The 21,322-nt window shown below is 35.1% G+C and overlaps 2 protein-coding genes across 3 annotated transcripts in view; one reads left to right on the forward strand and one right to left on the reverse strand.

Annotated features, from left to right (window-relative positions):
* Positions 1–7,348: 7,348 nt before the first annotated feature.
* LOC118263685 (ankyrin repeat, SAM and basic leucine zipper domain-containing protein 1) lies at positions 7,349–13,496 on the forward strand. Its single transcript, XM_050705355.1, has 8 exons — positions 7,349–7,571; positions 8,087–8,201; positions 8,599–8,727; positions 8,934–9,160; positions 9,407–9,654; positions 9,946–10,197; positions 10,588–10,816; positions 11,248–13,496. The coding sequence occupies exons 1-8, from the start codon at positions 7,494–7,496 to the stop codon at positions 11,401–11,403; spliced, it is 1,434 nt and encodes a 477-aa protein (XP_050561312.1). The 5' UTR covers positions 7,349–7,493; the 3' UTR covers positions 11,404–13,496.
* Positions 13,497–15,177: 1,681 nt separating this feature from the next.
* LOC118263458 (protein UBASH3A homolog) overlaps positions 15,178–21,322 on the reverse strand; it is a 30,229-nt gene continuing 24,084 nt past the window's right edge. For both annotated transcript variants that reach the window (XM_050705353.1, XM_050705354.1), the window contains 5 exons: positions 19,124–19,278; positions 18,658–18,824; positions 17,438–17,576; positions 17,146–17,255; positions 15,178–16,423 (listed from right to left, as the gene is read on the reverse strand). In XM_050705353.1, the coding sequence (XP_050561310.1) occupies positions 16,179–16,423; positions 17,146–17,255; positions 17,438–17,576; positions 18,658–18,824; positions 19,124–19,278 (816 nt within the window). In that variant the 3' untranslated portion in view covers positions 15,178–16,178. The remainder of the gene's footprint in view (positions 16,424–17,145; positions 17,256–17,437; positions 17,577–18,657; positions 18,825–19,123; positions 19,279–21,322) is intronic.

Below are 21,322 nucleotides of genomic sequence, written 5' to 3' on the forward strand. Positions count from 1 at the left end.
TATTTTAGGCATCCCAAATTTTCGCGAGGAAATAAATCGGTGCGTGCGTCGAATACGTAAGCAAATTGAGCGGATATGTTTATGTGCGCACTGACTAGTGTGTGTGTACTTAGTAACTTGACAGAATGAAAAAGCAAGCAAAATCTAATACACTTACGAGCATCTTACAGCGCATACATATTTAACACGCATATTTACCGATTGGCGTGGATCAGCGGGAGTGTGGGTACGTGGGGGCCGGGGGTAAAGACGGTCATTCAATGAGATTGCTTCTTGCCGCTGCTCTCGAGGTAATGGATCCCGCCGAAATAGACTGGATCAAGGAAACACTGCTTGTGCGTTAGTGCACCGTGTGACCACGCTGCCACGATAAACAACGCGGTGGATGTGGCAAACTGGTAACAAGCGCCACCACCTCCGGATTATTGACTACCTCCGTGATCACTACGTCCTCTTCTCTTGATACAAGTATTGTGTTAGCTGATAAATCAAATTATAAACTGCCACAGGACAGGTTTTCAGCCCTCCAAACATTTTAGAAAAACTAGGTAAGGTGTCAGAGAATTAATAAGAAAACTAACAATAATATTCGTATATTTCAAAATATCTGACCTGATACTCTTAAACGGAATGCATATTTTGAGTCTATTTCTAAGTTCTATTTAAATTTAACATATCAAGCCGGTGTATCTGTTATACCCTTTCCGTTTTGAATGTAGACACCGGCGCAGAAGTGTCACCGTGGCGTAGCACTCAAAGCAAAGTGCATATCTATGTAGCAGTGGACATTCGATCTTAAAATAGATTACTGGACGTTGTTGAATATTCTTAGAGCACAAACATTTGCATAACACGAGCTAAATATTAAATTAATTTAATAAACTGTTTTGATTTAATAACTCAAATAAATCTGTTGTAGGTAATCAAGTCACGACAATCGTATTTCAATTACGTAAATTAAACCAATGTAATATTCATAAATAATGTTTAGACTAAAATCAACCCACGAAGGTTTTCTAGATTATAAAACCTTAACGTTCTATGTAACAGCAGTATTTACACCCACGTCGTTAAATTAGTTCTTAAATTAACAGGTGTTTAGATATCTTTCAAAAGTTATTACTATTATAACAATTAGTTAATTACCTATCCATAAATTAATTTCATAAAAATAATTTCAATTACGAACTTCTTCGATTCAAACGAAGAATTTAAAAAACACATTTATACAGTTACAGATAAAAAAACTTAATCCATTGTCGCTGGATTGATTGTTGCCATTACTAAAAAACGATAAGAAAACATACCCACGTACAAACAAGGACCACCATCGAACGAAACGTACAATAAACAAGTCCCTACACTAAATCCTTACATAAAACGTACACATAGGTGTTATCGAGTAGTATCGTCACACAAATTCACACAATGGATTCAGTATGGATTGAATTATGGAAGACGCGGAACTGGGCCGCTGTTGGGACAAGGGGGAAATGGAAAATGTGTGTCGCCAACTCCAGCCTAACAGCTCCTGGACAGAACCGACCACGATAATGGATTGATCAGATAGCACTTTGAGTGCGCTTTAAGTACTCGGCGAATGTAGGTACGTGTAGGTAGAATATTTAATGTACTCAGTGCTGCCACTTTAGGACAGAAATGGATTTAAAAAAGAATTTCACTTATAACGTACTAAGGTTAAGAAGCGATAATTTATTTGCTGGTTAATAATTGTATACCTACTGAATTTCGCTATTATATTAGCTGAATAAGTTGGGAGCTAAGAATTTCAAAAGGGCAATCCAGTAAAAGGTAGTTATCTAATTTGAATTAAATAAACAAAATACACGTTCTGGGCAATTTAAGTGCTTACTTTTATGACGCAAGAGCAATTTTGCAGCTGAATTTCTTTTGGCGGTGATATTATTTTTCCGTTCTCGTTTATTTTTTTTTATAACGGCCTCTAAAGGTACAGTTAATCGTTTTAATAAGGAATGTATTTTTAATATCGACGTAAACATGTATTTATGGATGTTGAAAGTATGTTTTTTCCACTTACTACCTACTCATTAAGGACAATAAAATACAGTCCGTGATTTAAATTACATAGGTGGCCCATGACAAAATGCAGTATAAAATGCTATAAATGGCGAGGCTTTTAACCGTTTAATGTGGTCGACAGATTTACCAATCATTTAAATCTGTAATGTAACATTCACAATAAGAACTTTGTTGCCTATTTACCTGGTTTCTCGGCGTGAAGTTTAGCGTAAAATGTGCTTAGTTTTTTTATATTTTAGAGGTACTACTACTTACATGATGCAGACGATATTTATGACAACTAACTCATACCTTCCATAATAAGACTCTATAACCAAATTCTTACCCATAAAAATAGATTCATCGAAGCTTGTTTTCTTACGTTGAGAGCTAGTAAAACAGAGACAAAACCTTTAATACATACACATACCATTAGTTAAGTGGCTCCAGATTTATTCGCAGCCGTTTCAGTACACAGACAATCTCGTAATTTCATTAATCAATCATTTACAAACATTGAACTCAATCTGTACATACGTATAATATAAATACTTAGTTAATATTAGTTGTATGAAAGAGTGCACAATAAAAGAAGTGAGCGAGGCTACACAGTCGCTAGTTCATTATCCAAATGGACTACAGCTATTTGATCCACTTATGTGATTGCCTGCAAGCATTATCTCTCCCTCACTGAATGGAAGCCATAAGTCTACCTCGTAACTCTCTCACTGCTCCTTACAATATTTCTACGTACTTACGTTGGCAATAAATATGTATGCACATAAATTAACTATTGAACTAACAGTTTAGTATATAACTCTAGTACATATAGTTACTCGTATTTATCTGATACTGCTACTCAATTAATTGGTTTATACACGGACCTAATTAATTAAAGACCCATAAACAACACGGATTTGAGGTGAAGTGTGTTTCGGTTGAAAGTAAACGGTTTGGTCTGATTGCCTCAGATTTTATTTCATGTCGACCAAATGCTGATATTACCAAAAACAGAATAAATTGATAATTGTATGCAGTCATAAGTTAATTTTATCTATGTTAATAAATTATTTATACGTCTAGATGCAATGGTAACATCATTAAAAATAGCAGATCTGAATGAAATAGAAAAAAACAATGTGAAAATCCTCCTAATAGATAGGTATATTTTTTGCATTCACATAGTTATTGAAAATTTAAGGCAACTAGCTAAATCAATGCCAATAAGTAGGTAGATACTAAAATTCTAACCAAATAAAATAGTAGCACAGAAGCATAAAAATATCTTAAAATATCCATACACTTAATGGGAGCACAATTTCATAATAACTGCTGACTGTATCTAATGAATAGCTTTTATACTCATCGTATAGATAAAACAGATAAATACCGTACATTTACATTCATTGCTTAGAGTGAATCAAAAGAGTTGGAGTGCTCTGAAGAAATCAGCAGATACAAGATAATGGACCGATCCAATCACTTAGCGGGGTGGACCTCTCTTACTTATACACTAGCTAGTAGCCACCAGCCACCAGCTACACTCATGTATAAATTTACAAGGCTCTATATAATTTGCTGCAGGATGGCCTTTGTTTATCGTTGACGTGCAATACCACACGGGATCTTGAATCTTGATTCGGTTACAAGCTTGATTAATTCGCTTGTTTGTCTAACAATGGGTAACCAATTAATGTTTTGACGACACTTCCTATTACTTCGACAAACACCGGTGTTGGTGTTTATGTCAAATGTCTGACTTATCCACTTTTGTGGGTGTTGGCAAGACGGCGTGTGAAAACCAAAACTCATCACTTCATAAACGATATATTTAAGTCAGCAAACGGGCAGACGGATTACCTGATGGTAAGCAATCGCCGCTGCCCATGGACACCCGAAACACCAGGGGTGTTTGAAGTGTGTTGCTGGCCTTTTGGGGATTAGTAATTTAAGGGTTGTTGGGAAATCGGGGATTGGGAAAATTGGGCCTCCGGTAATCTCACTCACATAACGAAACACAACGCAAACGTTGTTTCACGACGGTTTTCTGTGAAGCCGGGTATAACTCCGGGCGAGCCGGTCTATTCGTGCCGAAGTATGGCTCTTCCACATTTAACGACATTCTTTACCTGAAACTTTGTGGCATACCTAATGCTATTAAGTATTATTACTGTAGCTTAAATTAAAATTTATGTACGGTATCTTAATAAAAAATTATAAGCATCACATAATTTACCTAATTAGAATTTTGCTCAAGACATGATTTATCTACTCTTGAATGGGTTTTTACATCGCCAATGTTTCGATAGGCGTTAGATGTTAACGCTATGTCGTTACATTATTTGTTATTAAAAATATTCTTAAACGGGACTAAGATAACGTGTATCTCCTCCCCTCAAGGGTTTTTTCAGCACGACGCCGGAGAGGCTCGCTCTATTTCCTACAATTATTCGTCGGAAATGAGATTTCGGATTAGACCGCCGTCTGATGAAGACGTCTACAAGACGGACTGAGACGAAAAAACAATTAAATGTAGACAGATTTATGCCTTCTATCAATCGCATCCGTTAATTGCAAGCAGATAATCTAACACGCAAATTCTTGATCTATATTCTTAAGTGCTATTTCGAATCAAAAATTGACAAGAATCTATTTACAACATCAAGGACCTGATCAACCATCGAGAGGAAGTACAAATGAGTACAATTAACCATTATTTACTTTTTTCTGCTTTATTGTTATAATCAAGTTAGGTTAGGTTACGATTATAACAGCATTTTAATAAAGTAAAAAGAGTAGTGTAAGTCAAAAGCTGTTACATTACTTGGCAGTCCTTTACAGTATACTATACACAACTCCGTTAATTAAAAGTTAACAAAGCCGGCGTCTAATTGGATGGTTTATCTATACCTACATGTAAGTCACTGTATGTATGTACACATTCACAGAGTTTATAATAATTACATTATTGTTTGCCTCAGATGTTATTACGTTCGCTGAACAAATCGCGAGTTTAAGAATTCCGGTACAATAAATACGAGTTAGGCCACATATTACCAGAACCTAAATCATAAATCTCCAGAGCAGCATTCAACCAAAAAGCTACAAGCAAATGACCCGTTGAAATTTTTCTAAATTGCATACAAAGTGTCTCTTACAGACTTGTGGGTTCTGACGGCTATTACTTACAACGCAATATCAAATTGCTTTCAATTTATTTCGCAATTGCCGTCTTTGAGTTTCGCTTTGTAGGGGCCTCTGACGTCGGTCCGAGGCAACAATAAAATGTATTCGTCTCCGGAATGTTTAATATGGGGAAAAGTTTAATAACGCGTCCGGGCGGGCGGCGAGCGGCCCTGCAGCGGCCGGCCGGGCCGGGTGGTCAGCGCGCCTCACCAACCGACTACGATAAATCAAATCTTTTACCTTCTACGTCGCTGAGAAAAATCCCTATTACATTCACAAACATTTCTTCGACCACACGATAAAAAATTACCGTCCAATTATATTCGTGACTAAGTATTTCGCTTCCCAAGTAGTTTTTAGGTACCTATGTACCTACCTACATACCTATATAAGTACATTATTTGTAAGTAGGATAGATAGTAAGATACTTACCTACTTATTTTGTGCAGCGAACTTAATTAACGTCTTAACACGCGTCGTGATTAAAACTTTAAAATAAACATGGTTTTCAAGTTAAGTAAATAAGTAGGTAATTCGAGCTTCTTGTCGAATAACTTAACCTTTTCGTGTTATTTACGGTGAGTAAATGTTTAATTAGCAATAATTGACTAATCCCCATTAGGTGTAAGAGCACATTTTGAGGAAGAACTACCGACATTCAATGTTTGGTAAAAACCCAGCAACTATAGGTACCTACTTAAACCTATAGGTAATTAGGTATTAATACATTTTTTTACTAACATTAAGTATTTAAGTACCGAAGTTTTATTCTACGGTAATAGGTACAATATAACCTAATGATAAAAAGTCTCCTTAATAACTCCTTGACTTCTTATGTGGTGCCATTTTAATGGTTAATGATATAACATCATAAAAATCCCGCATCCATTGTTCATCCGACTCACTATGGCGATGTGGCATTCTAAAAAACTGTTGTAATTGGAAACATTGTGACTGCAGCTCATCAAGACATAGCAACGAAGCTCGGCTCTGGTGTCTGCGCCGCCGCCGACACAATAGCTCCCTGACGTTAATTAAATGTTAACAAACGCCCTCGTCGTCTAATTGGAACTGTTGCCTATTATCCTTACCTTTCGACGCGGAGAATAACTCCCAACCTCGTGAATTGTACTTGAGACTTTTTACTCGGCTTTCTTCAAATTGACTGACTCATTGCTTTTGTTTTCAAAGATAAGTAGGCATCCACTCATCCAAATACAAAGATTTTTTAATTGCTAGGTAGGTAGGTAGGTAGGTAGGTAGGTAGGTAGGTTCAATCCGATTAATATGTACCTATTATTTATTATTGATAGATACTTACATATCGGCTACTGAGGTAGCCGAACTACATCTAGGTAGGTACCTAATTAATCATTCTTACATGAATAGGTAATTAGGTATATCTCATTAATAACTAATTCTCAATAAGTACCTATCTCACCAAAATCTCTTTAAAAGTTGAAACATACATTTGAAGATCAAGGTAACTCAAAGCCTGAGTAACTGAATTAATTGTTTAGGTACCTATTAATATCATTATTTTTCTTTTAGGCAGGTAAGTACAATATCTCGATTTACATTGCGACGATGCGACAAACAATTTTGCGACGTGGACGTTTTCTGGCGGATGATCAAGATGAGACGATTTTGAATATTATATCAAACGTTGAAGAGTTTTTGATATACGTTGTGATAATTAAAACCCAACAATTGATCGTTCGGCAACTTATGAATCGAACTTCCAATCGAATCAAAGGCCAATAAGGTGTTTTATTCTTCTTTAACACCAATATTATAATTTCTGGTAAAATGTTGTCAAACACAACGCAAGTTTCACGCAGGTTTTCTGTGAGGCCATGGTCGTAATATCATTCTTCAAGACAGAAGCATGGCTTTTTACCATAATTTTATTTTAGCATTGAATTTAGTTTTCCACTTTTATACGATTACGTGATATCTCAAAGTCTACAATTTTCAGACTTGGTTTATATCCTCCATTATCTTCGACAATAGAAATTAAGCAAATGAATAGTAGAATACTACAGTTGACTACAAAAAGTACAGTATTATTTTGTTACTAGCAACATTATAAAAACATGACTTTACGTCAATGTCAGTCAATGTTGACTGTCATGTTGACATTGATCACAAAGTTTTGTTTTGAATTTGAAACCTAACCTCAAAAAGTAAAGTATTTTAAATGTAAAATAGTAGTGAAAATCGAGAAAGCGTCATTTATTTTCGAATAGTTTGAGTGAAAAATTACAATGACTCATACGGCAGGTAGACCCGGAGGAGAATCGGATTCAGACCCCGATGACTATTACGGTTACTTCGATGAGCCGGTTAGTTGAATCTGTATTTATTTGGATTTTTTTTCTTTCTTTTCTGTGATTGATCTTCATCAACAAAACGAGCTCATGTGAGAAAATCAATAATTGTTCTCATTAGTTGTTCAAACCATAATTGGTTGTCTTACTCATTGTAGTGTAATAATCTAGGTCGATCTGAGATTTATTTCCAGCATCAGGGTAACAAGGCGTCCTAAATGTCAACCATGTAATGGAATTAAATACAAATGATTAAATATACGATCCTGTTAAATATGAAATATAAATGTGTCTTGATAAGGTAGATAACATTGGTATTTAATGCCATCATCATCATCATCAACCGATAGACGACCTCTGTTGAACTAAGGCCCCCCCCTTAGTAATCCACATGACAAGCCGCCGCCTGCATCCACTTATTCATATGTTCATATGCATACTACTCTAAAATATAAAAAAAATTAATAAAACTCCTTGTAATTGAAGATTGAAAAGATTATTTTAATGCTTATAAAATTTATTATTTACAGCCAAGGAATCACTTCCAGTACCAACAACACAATGACAAGAAAAAGCTTGAAATGGACTTGCAGGATGCCATCATTAATGGAAGTTTGGCAGAAGTGGAAGAAATTGTTGCTACCAGTAAGATTATTTTATTTTAAAACTTAGATTTACATAATACATAATTTTATGTTACAAAAAATGATAAATACTTCTCAAGCCTTTTTCCCTGAAGGAGTAGGCAGAAGTGCATATTATGGCATGTAATGCCACTGAATAATGTACTCTCACTTTTCACAATTTATGTTGTAAGTCCCATGTAATAGAGGGTGAGCCTATTGCCATATACCAGGCACATTTTCAGACTCTGTTTCTATACCATGATATTATTATTATTTGTCACCTTTCAACTTCTTCTATCTTTTAACACCATCCTTGGATTTGGCACAGGAGCCGAATTGGTTCTAGAAATTATTTTTTCAGCTGCATTACAAAGTTAAATGTTTATATATTAAATTTATTAATTCTGTGGTTACAGGATTAAACAATAATGTCAACACTCGTCTGGACAGTGGCTGGACCGCTCTCATGCATGCATGTTTCCATGCACAGGATGCTATTGTTAAATATCTATTGGAAGAAGGGGCTGACCCCAATTTTCGTTCAGGTAAACCAATATTTATGAAAACAAAATGTGAAAAGTAATTACTTCATTAGTTATTTTTGTAGACCATCATAAAAAAATATTTTGAGATGAACACACAGACACTACATTTTCTTAAAGTAGACATTTGCTTCACTTTTACTTGTTATTTTAAAATTTTAATGCATATCAGAGTTGTGGTGAATAAAACAAATATTATAAAATTACAGACTCAATGACACCAATAATGACTGTATGCTCAAACAGTAATGCCAACAACAAAGTGGTTTATAACATAGTGACTAATCTCTTGGAGAAAAACTGTAAACTAAATTGTATGGACAATTACGGTCAAACTCCACTCATGAAGGCAGTTGGCTGTGGCAGAGTTGATATTGTACAGAAATTCTTGGATCTCGGAGTAAATATAGAAGTCAGAGATCTACAAGGATGGACAGTAAGTACATTTAGATTTGTCATGGAATATTTTACATTGTATATCCATTATATTGAAAATAGCTATAGACTTAAAATAGTATAAACAAACACAAAATGTTTTGGTAGTAGTAAAGATTTTGAAAGTTTCATTTAAATAGGTATTTCATACTTTTAAACTGTGAAATATTGGGCAATATACCATTTTTTTAGTAGAAAATATAATGCACCACAAATTTATTTATGTAAAATTTATGTCATATTACAGGCATTGTTCTGGGCAGCTCACCACAATCAACCTCAGATATTAGAAATCCTGATAGCCCATGGAGCGAGGATGTCAGAAGTCGACAAATACAATCGCACAGCTTTAGACTTAGCTGAGTTACACGAGTATAATGAAGTTGCGGAAATATTGAAAAAGCATCTGCAAATACCGGAGGATCATGAAGAGTCGTTTGATATGGAAATGACCACTTGGCATGATTTCTATCCGGGAATTAAAAAAGGGAAAAGGTATTTGTCTATTTATTAACTTTAGGTATTGTATCACAATGTCTGGGTAACCACTATGTATCAGATAACTTTGAATTAAAAACGTAATTTGTAGGCTCTATCTGTCACATAAGTTTATGGGGCACTTAGAATTACAATTGATTATATTATTTGTGTTTTATGCGAGACTAAAATATAATGACGCCAGACAGAATTACGAGAGCAATACACTCACATGCAACACAACTATCTGCTACTATTATTTTTTTACCAGACAAATTATTTAACTCAATGCTGCTATTTCTTTCACAGTCCAGACTATAAAAGCGAAATCCCTCACCTGTTATATGGTATGCACCTGGAAAATTTTACTAAAACTATTATGAAGTCTGGCATGGATTTAAGGACATTCCTATTGCTAGAAGAAAGCGATATGGTGAAGTTAGGCATGGACTTACCATACGAACGACAAAGATTGAAGAACGGACTACGTCACTTTCATAAGAGGAACTGGAAACTTAAAGCTGTATCTGGTCTTGCTTTGCAGACAACTGATAATTTTAGGTAACTATTGCATGTTATAGATTTGTTCTACAACTCTACGAATGTTATTTAGGTATAAAATTTGATCTTTATAATGAATGTTTAGTAGAGAAAACAAGAAAATCAATAATGAACAAAGTTTAAAAGTCTTAATAATATTGTCCTGTTCTTTAATCCTAGAAACAATTTACGACCACTCCAACTGCTAAATGGTACTATAATAATATACTATTAACTATAATGTTACTAAAGGCAGTAACGTTCGTTCTTTTTTTAATCTTTATTTATTTATACAATACTTCATACTCAATTTACTATTAAAACTGCTATTTTAATTGTTCTTAAATCATACTGCTCGGAATGTGCCATATGAAGTGCAACTATTACTAAAAAATATGATTTAATTTCCAGTATGTTGAACTATTTGACGTCTTTGGGATCCCACCTTCATCAAATATACGTACTAGAAACAACCCTCCAGTATACTCTGCGAGAATATAATAAGATACAAGATCAAATCAAATTTGAGCCGCCTGAGTCTCCAATACGTGAAAAAATGGTCAACGCAGCTAAGAAAATGCTCTCAAACATCGACTGTATTAAACGAGCTTCTGCAAGAGTACGGATTGTTTTGGAAAAGGTGAGAGAATATTTATTGTTATATTTCTTATTTTAATTTTATTTTGCTTAATTTTTAATAATTAAGCTGATAAATCATGTAATCATGCTATGTGTACCTATTTTGTTAGATTGATCCTAAGTAAGTGCACAGACAACTCAAAAAATGGGCCAACTAGAGAAAATACGTCAGATCTGTCCTATGTCCTACGTCATGCAAAAAAAAACTAGTTACGATATCACGAAAACAATGTATAATTTCCTGAAACTGAACCAGATGTGCACACATTTACTACTTACCGAGATAACCGAGGCTCCGTTGACTTCGTGCAATAGCTCAAAAACTCAGTAATTAATAAACTTCAGACATTTTGAAAAATCGAAAATCTTAGGACTCGCTTATTCGTTAGTTTGTGTGTGCTATTACTAACATCTGATGAATATGTTCTCTAGATAGCTGAGGAGAACCCGGAGCCTGCAGATCTGATCAGAGAGAAGACTATGCGGGACGTAGTGCTGGGATACTTCACTGAAGCCGTCGTCGTTGCCTGTATAGGTATAATGGTCTACCAAGCCAGAAACTTTTTCTCACAGTTTTTAAGGAAATAAATGTGTGTTGTATGAGTTTAAATTCTAGGGGGCTGATGTATTAACATGGTGTTTTATTTAGGAAATGTAAAGTTTTCGTTATGTTCTCTCGTGTTGCTCCCGAAAATTTTATACCTATTAGTATTATTGAAAAATGTCGTTAGTTTTCAACGAATGCCAAGGTTCATTTAAGACTGTGTTTTTTGTAATTGATCTAATTAATAATGATTAGATAAAGTGAACACTACAGCTTGTGCCATTTTTATTTTACGGATTGAAATACAAATAATAAGTAGTGAAATCTTTTATTACATATCAACATAGGTACTATTAGGTACTGATTGTTATAATAATTATAAAAAGTACATTTTTGTTATAATGCTGTAACCAAATTATTTTTCGCATTAAGTACAAGTATTTTAGGTTTCTACTGTTAGCACAAATGTTTTAAATATTGTGTACTTAACTAATAAACCGACAAACAAGTCTTTAATTATAGATTATGTTTCAGTTATTTATGCGTAAAGAATATTACATCGCTCTATATAAACATATCTTCGCAATGTACCTATAAATAAGATTTTTATACCTAACTCTATCCATTAGCGTCTGCCTGCGGTATTATTTTTTACCTATATTATGCATATCGCACAACATAATAATTCTTAAAAAGCATGGTATCGACTGCTCTCTAGTCTTAAACATTTTGAATCTCAGTGTATCAATAGTTTAGTGACTGTAAAAGTTGGAAGCGGGCGACATGAGGCTACAGCAGACCACGTGTTGTCGCTTCATGTCGCCATTATCCTGTCACTGCAGTCATGATTTCGAACTATAACAGCGGCACTACTATACCGCACACTGACGTCAGCCGTTCGACGACGCGTCGCTACCTTGGTTCTATCGCTAACCACTTGGTACGTCGCCGGTCACTATCGCTAACCACTTGGTACGTCGCCGGTCACTATCGCTAACCACAAAGGTAATTTCATAGAAACCAGTAGTGTCATCCGTTGTTGTCTCATGTTGCCCGCTTCCACCTTGTACCTTAAGACATGTAAAAAGTCTTGTAATATGTCTGTGATTAGCACAAGTAACATAGAGTAGCATTTTTTTACCACATCTAGTTTGTAGATAGGAACTCTGATATATAATTTTGGGTATTATGGTAGCTAAAACGAATAAATAAATTATTATTGTATTCAACGATGATACGTTTGTGTCTAGTATAAGTTTTCAGTATTTCTTTAGTATATGATAAATGTTAACAACAAAAATTCTCATTACAGCAGTACCTACTGCCAAGAAGTTGTTAATGTTTTTCTAAAATGTGATTTATTATGTCGGCATTAATTTCACCAGTGACTTTTGTATTTTTGGACGTCCTATAACATATTCGTCTTTGAATGACAAATTGTGACAAAGTACAATTATTTTAGTTGACTTTCGTGCAGTCCACCAATCCGTAAATAACAGTTAGCTCATGTTTGAAACATTTTAATTACAGTTTCTTATTTTATCTGGCGAGCTTTAATCAGGAAAGAATGTTAAACGTTAGTCGCCGGTCACTACTGCTATTGAGTCACAGAAACAGTGAGACCATACATTTGGGATATTATTTTTAGCTCGTATTTTGATTGATGGTTTAATTCTTTCAGTATGTAGGCGGACTTTATTTAGAACGCATGTATTTCATGGCGATGAAATGAGTTACTCTTACCTACTTCATCATTGTATATCACGTTTATTCCCGCTATAATTCATGTATTTCGACGGCCATCATGGCACATCATACACGCACATTGAAAATTATGAGTGTCACTTGCCAGTCTGCTGGCGGCCTTGTCACTTACAGTTAGATGCATTTGGGACTTGGCCGGCATTAATTAGAACTCGTTCATAATTAATTGCACGTTATTTGTATCCATTATTCATACGTAGGATGCGGTGTGGGTGCGCTCGCCGATGCATTCATGCGTTGCATACAACTTTGTTTTGTCATGATCTATACTTACTGTACGAGTACCTTTGTCAGCAGTGCATATGCTGCATAATCCAGTACCCTCCTAATGAGTGCAGCTGCAACTTTCTCTATAATAAAATGCTCAAAATTACTTATTGTTTTATTCTACTATACCCAGCTAAGTATAAAACTTTTAGTGCAAAATATGTAATGCCAAAATAAATACTGTATCATGTGACATACGCATAAAAACTTAATTGACTTAGCACGTGACCTTAACGAAATTTTTCCAAATCCTTCCTCGAGACAACAGAACCCTCGAGCCACTGTTGTCTCTCCTCGAGACAACAGTGGTAACATTATTACGTTATGTTGTGCTAGAGTCGACTATACCTGGTTTGATTTTTGGGGATTCAGGGATTGTGAAGTATTGTCCGGAAATGCCTCTATCTGGAGGCCTAACCATTTGGATTCCTCTCTGATTTTTATGTTTTTAAATGCTTTTTTAGAAAATATTCAAAAATGCATGCAGTTACTGATAAAAAAAAATAGTTGGTCTATTTTTACCCGAAATCACTGAACAAGGCTGCATTTATCTTCGGTTCACGATCGCGATTGACAACAGAGTAACTAGCGAGGACGGCCATTTTTTCAACCTTTGAACGAAGCGCTCAATGCTGCGGCACGCTGACACACTGCTTTTAGGAGAGTTCAGGATTTCTCAAATACCTATGGAATCCTCAAGAACTTCATTAAGCTTATGGCCCAACGCGGTGGGTTTTTAATTCCTTTTCAATTAAAGCTGCTATGTAATGAGGTAGATAACGTTAGATTCAAATTAACTATACAAATCCGGAGCTGCGGACTACCTAGCGGGTTTACCGGGGCTCCGGCTCAAAAAGCAGGAGTAGGAACGGGGTTTTTAGTCAGTAAGAGTCTGACACTCCCTCCCGCCTCGCCCAAGGCGGGAGAAGTCATTGGATGATTTTCCCCCCTCAAAAAAAAAACATTAACTATACAAATATCTTTATACAGACGTTTTATTTTACCCATTTTGCAGGTACAAATATTACCAACATTAATACGACTGTAATGAACATATATCTAATCAGTCTAATAAGGCATACAAATTAAAGTTCACTAAAATACACAGGTACCAACGAAGTACATAAGTACACGGAATATGTATGACGACGACATACACAAATATACAAACCAGTATAAAATGAACTCTGGACTTTAACTTTTTGAACGCCATATTATAAATGTATCCATAAATACATTTCAAATGAATAGAATATATAAGATAACATAATATATATATAATAGAGATATAAGATCGTCTTGTGAAGTTGTCATATTAGAAGATCATCTTGTGAACTTGTTCATGTTTAATAACGAAACTTGTTCATACAAAAGTAGTCACTAAGCATCGGTAATTAGGTCTATAATGGAGTGTTCACACACTCCGTGAGGCCTCCCGTGTTCTCACAGGGATTTAGAATTTAAAAAATATTTTGTTATGTTGTTGTGACAATGGCGATCAAAAAGTAAAAAAAAAATCTACACGAGTTTATTTTCTTGCCGTCGTCTTTAGTAAGCTACGGGAACAATCTATATTACCCGTATTATTATAGATATGCCTTTGCTCACATAATTGTCTTGATTAGATTATTTTGCTACACATTAGCATTTTAATACACAAATCAAGCTTATATATTATATGAGAGACATAGATTTTTTATGATATTTTTAAAATATCTTCTGCAAAATTCTTCAACTTAAGTCACAACCCCTAAATGGATTCTATGGAATTAATGAAACTAGATGACATTTAAAAAGTACTTTATATAATTTACTTTTATATAATAAACTAACTACTTTCAAGGAACCACACACATATTGTTGAAACAATAACCACATTATTTTGCTAGCATAAGGTCGAGTTTTCTATGGCAGTTTGAAAAAAATAAAAATTAATTTGCATTTAAATTACACTTATAAGTACCTAGTTCTGTTATTTATATGAGGAGGAATCACATTCACTTACTTTTTAAATATCTTATTATTACAAATATATACATGTAGAGTGCACTATGTAGGTATTAGACATGAAGCAAGTACAGAGAGGTGATGCGAGATCGGCCCTGCCCATTGATATTATAAGTACTTTTACTTATTACTTACACCCTTTGGTGCAGATAAGTTATAAGCGAGGACGTTTCACAACATTTTTGGAGTATCGGACGTGGTTTGTAACGTCTCACGCTCCCCGTAGTGAATCCCGTTATGAAATCTCTTTGTATTTGCTTCATGATATTAGGTATATGTAAGTAGGTACAAGAAATGAGTTGTAAGGTAAAAAATAAAACGTTACTCTTAACAAGGTATACTAAAAACGACATAAATTAAAACATTTATAAAATCTTAAAATTAATACTAATAAAATATACCTACGAGACATTTGTTAATTTGAATTTGTAATTTTAGGTATTTTAATAAAAAAAACTGTAATTGGCTAAAACACTCAATTTACAAAAGATTTCTATCTACAACAAAATTTAGAACACACTTTAAAAAATCTCTACTATTCCCATAGGCATATTTCAATTAAAATTAACATGTTGGCTTTGGAAAAATTGCCCACTAAAGTTATAGTACACACGAGTACATTCTATCCTAAAAAGTGTCACATTCGATCGAATAAAACGCTTTATTAATACAAAAATACCCCACAATTTCCAGAGCAAACATATTAACTAGATGTAGACAAAATGCAATTCCTAAATCACAATAATATTAATTACAGGTATCACAAGGTTCACATTTATCCTTACACATCTAAAAGCATCTTCCAGTTGAACCTTCCTGAGCTTGAGTTGATGGAAGGAGGGCAAGGAGGGCAGACGACCTCCCAAGGGTTGTCCCTCATCGCGCCAAGAGCACAGTACGGCACTCTCAGAAGATTCTCATGTATCTTGTAGGGCTTGTGGTCTGTTCTTTTCTCATCGAGAAGTTTAAGCGCCACCGCCATCAAGTCCAGCGTAGCCGCGTGACCAACAAAGATCACGTTGCCCCCTGAAAAAAAATAAGAAACAAATAATTAATAGATCTGTATAAGCTCGAACTTTGAGTATTGGCATCTAAATGCGAATACTCAAAGTTCTCATCAGTTACTAATAAGACATATCAGGTATGTTGTTAATTATTATTTCTTGTAGTTTAAAATGTATGCACATAGTACGTCGTATTCAGCGCCAAAATTCGGTGATCATCGAAGAGACACAACATTTTATTAATTAATAGTACAAATGCGAAAGGAAGTTTCTTTGTTACCTCTTTATGCTTAATTAGAACAAATGTTGATTTATCTTTATATATATAATTCTTCTGTAAGTGTGTATGTCACTGAACTTCTCTTAAACGACTGGACCGATTTTGATGATTTTTTTTGTGTGTGTTCAAGGGGATCTGAGAATGGTTTAGATTCACAATTTTGTCCGCTGGACAATGTTTTTTTATTTAATTTTTAATTTATTAGTAGTTGTTGGTTTTGGAATGTTTTACATTGGATTTGACAGACGGCGCTACCATCGCAGTGTCAAATATTAATGACGTTAGATATTGTCATAACATTTGAATAATAATTTTCATCAAAACGGTCCAGAATGTTTTAGCTTATTAAAAAAATTTTCAAATTAAAGACGTGTAGACAGGACAACGTCTGTCGGGTCCGCTAGTATAAGTAAAAGCTAGAGAAGATATAAAGTAAATTTTATCAGATATGTATATTGTCTTACCGGATTTTTCAGTGTCGCGAACAGCAGACTGCATCACTTTTTCAGTCCGCTTGTAGAACTCTTCGATGGTCTCAGTGGTGTTCACATCCAAGTCGACGTATGGCTTGTAGCTGAAAAATATAATAATATTTGTCACAAAATTAATCTACAATTAAAATTTATCTGTTACATTTCTTCAAATGTAACTCAGGGTTTGTTAGGGTTGAGGGGTTAGTTTATCTGCTACATGACGGTAAGTAACAGTTTAGGGGCGATTGGAGATAACAGCCATATTTATGTTATTTTAACCTACCTCAGGTCGACGTTCAGGCCTGCCTTGTACATCTCCATGGGAGTCATGAACGGTGCCATTCCCTTGGCCATGTGCCACATCTTGTACTCAAAGAGACCAGGGTCCACCTTGATTTTCACTGAAGGATCAGCTTGAAGACCTGTAAGCAATACAGTAATAAGAAACTTTTAACGAGTGTCGTTCGCTAAAACATCGACATTAAACTACGTATAGGCATAAGAGTGACACAATGTATTTTCTTTTATGTGTGTCTAATATACCTGTAGTCAAGAAATGAGAATGTAGTATTTATAATTTCCTTGGTGGTGCAAGTAATTCAATGAACAATTGGAGGCCGTGTATATTTCAATAGATTTTGAATTTTATTAGAAAACAATAAGATTCAAAATTAACTAGCATTAACAGTTAGTTACCATTTAGCCTGTATGCCTCGCTAACTTGCTAGTAGAATAAACCAATCACAAAAGTAAAAATAAAAATCCTGTTATAATTAAATGAAAATGATGTATCTCAGACTCATCATCATCATCATCATAAGCCTGTTTTCGTTCACTGCTGGACATAAGCCTTTCCAATGTCACGTCAATATACGTATAACTCTTTTTGCAATAAGTCTTCATAACAATTAGAGACCGACTTGAATTGGAAGTACCACTCACTCGATAGTGATAAGAAAATTAAACTATCGAGTGATATCACAATCACAAATGTACACAAATAATAAATTAATTTGTTCGGACTTTGTAGCCTTTATTGTTTCGTTTGTTTGTATTACTCTGTACTGATAATAGTATTGTATAATAATAACATTTTGGCCAATCTAATTAGGCGTATCTTATATCTAGGTTAAGTACACAGGCTTATATGTATTGTATATGCCTTAATATTGATCTGTTTATGTCAATACTTTGTTGGTAGCTGCAATCATGGTTTCGTTTTTAAGTTTAAAACATAACATCACATCTTATGATATGAATTCTAAGTAATACTACGCGAGCCTATTACCACAAATGGACCACTATTCCAAGCTCCATGCTACCTTACTGAGATTTTTCAAACAACCTAAATACGTCATCCGACTTGATTATAATCAACCCAAGACTCCTTTCTCGGCAGTCGCATATGGGACCATTCGACTGATGAAGCAGTTCAAATAAATAATTTCAAAAAACACCCATTGACTTCATACCTCTATCTCAAAATACAAATGTCTAGCTTACCTTCAAGGAAAGCGTGGGCAGTTTCAACGCATCGCAGTGCGGCCGATGCGTATACGTGCTTGACGGGTATGCCAGCCAATCGCAGGCCTTCGCCCACTAGTTGCGCTTGGAAACGACCCACTCGCGTCAAAGGAGTATCTTTCATGTAAGAATCCGCCCCACCAGTCCTAGAATTGTTATGGTGATCAATATGATAATACTTTTTGTAAATGTCACCTAACATCTTATACAAGTAGATGCGTTCTGCATCAAGTACAGTTTGGCATATTGTAAATCTATATAGGACTTTTTTAGAATATCAATCGACCGTAATATAAAATCTAGTTCAGGATAAACTAGTGATATATTTTTTAAATGATCTAATTAGTGTCCAATACAGGATAATAGGACTAGTATTAGAAAACTTGAACACTGAAACCTGGACCTATCAAAATTAATGTAAATACTGATTCTATGAAACACTTACCTCTCCCCCAATTTCAGGGGTAAATTCAAATCTTTTCTAGTGTAGGATCCATTTTGGTCGAAACAGAAAGGCACCCATTGTCCGTACGTAAGGTCTACTCTCTCACCGTGGCGCATCGCGAAGATCCAACGACGATGATTCTCGTCAGTTTTAACCTGAAAGGAGGGACAAACTTTAAATTAAGCGAACAAACCCCACTGGGTGCTTTGAGGGAGCTTCGAACTAGCATTGGCGAGAAACAATCAAGAACCGCCGAGATTTCATATTAAAGAAAAAAACCTGGTCCAGTACCCTTAGTACTAGTTTGCTTTACGTTTAAAGTTATCGAAACAAAAGCGCGTTAGGCGCTCTGATGGGCCGGCTGAATTAAACTAACCAATCAAAGCCAATCGATCACACACTCGTTTCGATTACTTTAAACGTAAAAAAAACTCATACTAAGGATACAGGTTGCCGAGCTAAAACAGTAAATGTTAAATAGGTACGAGTACTATTCTTCATACACATACCATAGCGAATGGCAAAATGATGTGCTGCATCAAACGTGTCAAATAAATTCACGTTAAATAATTTGGCTACCCGAATATGGCTAGGAACTGTACACTAATGTGGTATTGCGCAATCTGTGTGCTGACTAACGATTGCGTTGTGATTCTAAGTGTCTTTTTTTTTTTTTTAAATCTTTATTTATTTACGGGGTTTTTTCTTAAAAGAAAACGACACCCCGATTATTGAATACAGAATAACAAAAACAGACACTTATAAAAAACTTAGGATTAAGTTAACCTACCCGCAACCTAGTACCCACAATAATAATATTAATAAGAATTCTGGCCTCATCCGACAATGGCGAAGCCAGGATGCTATTATAGTAACCTACACTGTAATCGTCGACGTCAAAGGCGTGACGTCTTTGAGCCTCAATACGTCTGCACTCGGCGAGGATATGATACACGTCTTCGACCACTCCGCAAACAGCACAATTGGGTGAGTCCACTTTACGCATCATAAAGCCAAAGCTGTTAAGTGGCACATGACCGGATCGAAGCCTCAAAGCCATCACGACTTCTTGTCTACTCATGCTGCTCACGTTGAACCAAAGCATACGAGGAAGAGAGGGCTGAATGGTTTTGTACCAGATGCCTTTTGTCAGAGACCTTTTGTCAAAATATTCTGACCAAGACTGAAAGCATTTGTCTCGAATAGTGGGTAAAAGTTCCGTATGCCAAGGTAAACAATTAAAAGCATACCCATCAGACCCTGCATCATTTGCCAAACGATCAGCAATCTCATTACCCTCCAGTCCAACGTGAGAAGGTATCCATTGAAGGACAACAGTTTTATTATTAGCCACAATTCTGCCAATGGATTTCAAAATAGAGTACGCCAGTGGAAGCCCTCTGAATGGAGAAGTGCATTTAAGAAGATGGAGAAGAGCACTTTTTGAATCGGTAAATAAAACAAAGCGAGCACCGTCTAAAGATTCTATACAATGTGATAGGGTTCGGACTTCTAACCCGTTAAGGCTGAATACTACATCTAATTTTAACGACAAAAGTCCTGGGTCGAAGGGGTCGAATCCCCTCCCCCTAAAATTATGGCCATTTTAATATTTTTTTTACTTTTTTTGATATCAAAGGTTGTATGCGTCGTAGAAGCAAAAAAAGACGACAAACGGTAGCTAATAACCTTGACTAACTAATTCATTACTTTTTTCATATGTTTGATAATGTTTTGGTGAGAAAAAAAATAATTTGTGAATTATTCTTACCGAAAAAATCATTATTTTCCTATATTTTCAATTAGGGGTTCAACCCTCCATATTATTTTTTTTGTCGATAAAATTAGATGTAGTACTCAGCCTTAACGGGTTAGAAGTCCCACGCCTATCACATTATATAAGCCAATGCTTCTGCTATAGCTATCAATTCTAAATGCATTATAGATAATCTGGACGTGATTTTGAGCTTGACAGAAACACCTGTTTGAGGATCATAGAAGGCAGCGCCGTAGTTATTATCGTGTCTCGAACCATCCGTGTAAATAGGGTAAAAGCCGTTATATAATAAATTAAGAGATTTGATACAAAGTGACATAAGTTGATGAATATTAAAACAACACTTTGGCCTATCAATAGATTCCAAAACCGGTTTTACAATGTTTGATAAATCTATATTGCTGACCCAAGTATCCATGGCA

This window comes from Spodoptera frugiperda, chromosome 27, assembly GCF_023101765.2.
Source record: "Spodoptera frugiperda isolate SF20-4 chromosome 27, AGI-APGP_CSIRO_Sfru_2.0, whole genome shotgun sequence".
Lineage (NCBI taxonomy): Eukaryota > Metazoa > Arthropoda > Insecta > Lepidoptera > Noctuidae > Spodoptera > Spodoptera frugiperda.

Bases quoted from the DNA above. Each gene is read 5' to 3' on its own strand.
- LOC118263685 (XM_050705355.1), top strand. From the start codon at position 7,494: ATGACTCATACGGCAGGTAGACCCGGAGGAGAATCGGATTCAGACCCC. The intron at 9,161-9,406 runs GTAAGTACATTT...GTCATATTACAG, and splicing joins GAGATCTACAAGGATGGACA to GCATTGTTCTGGGCAGCTCA. The intron at 9,655-9,945 runs GTATTTGTCTAT...TTTCTTTCACAG, and splicing joins GGAATTAAAAAAGGGAAAAG to TCCAGACTATAAAAGCGAAA.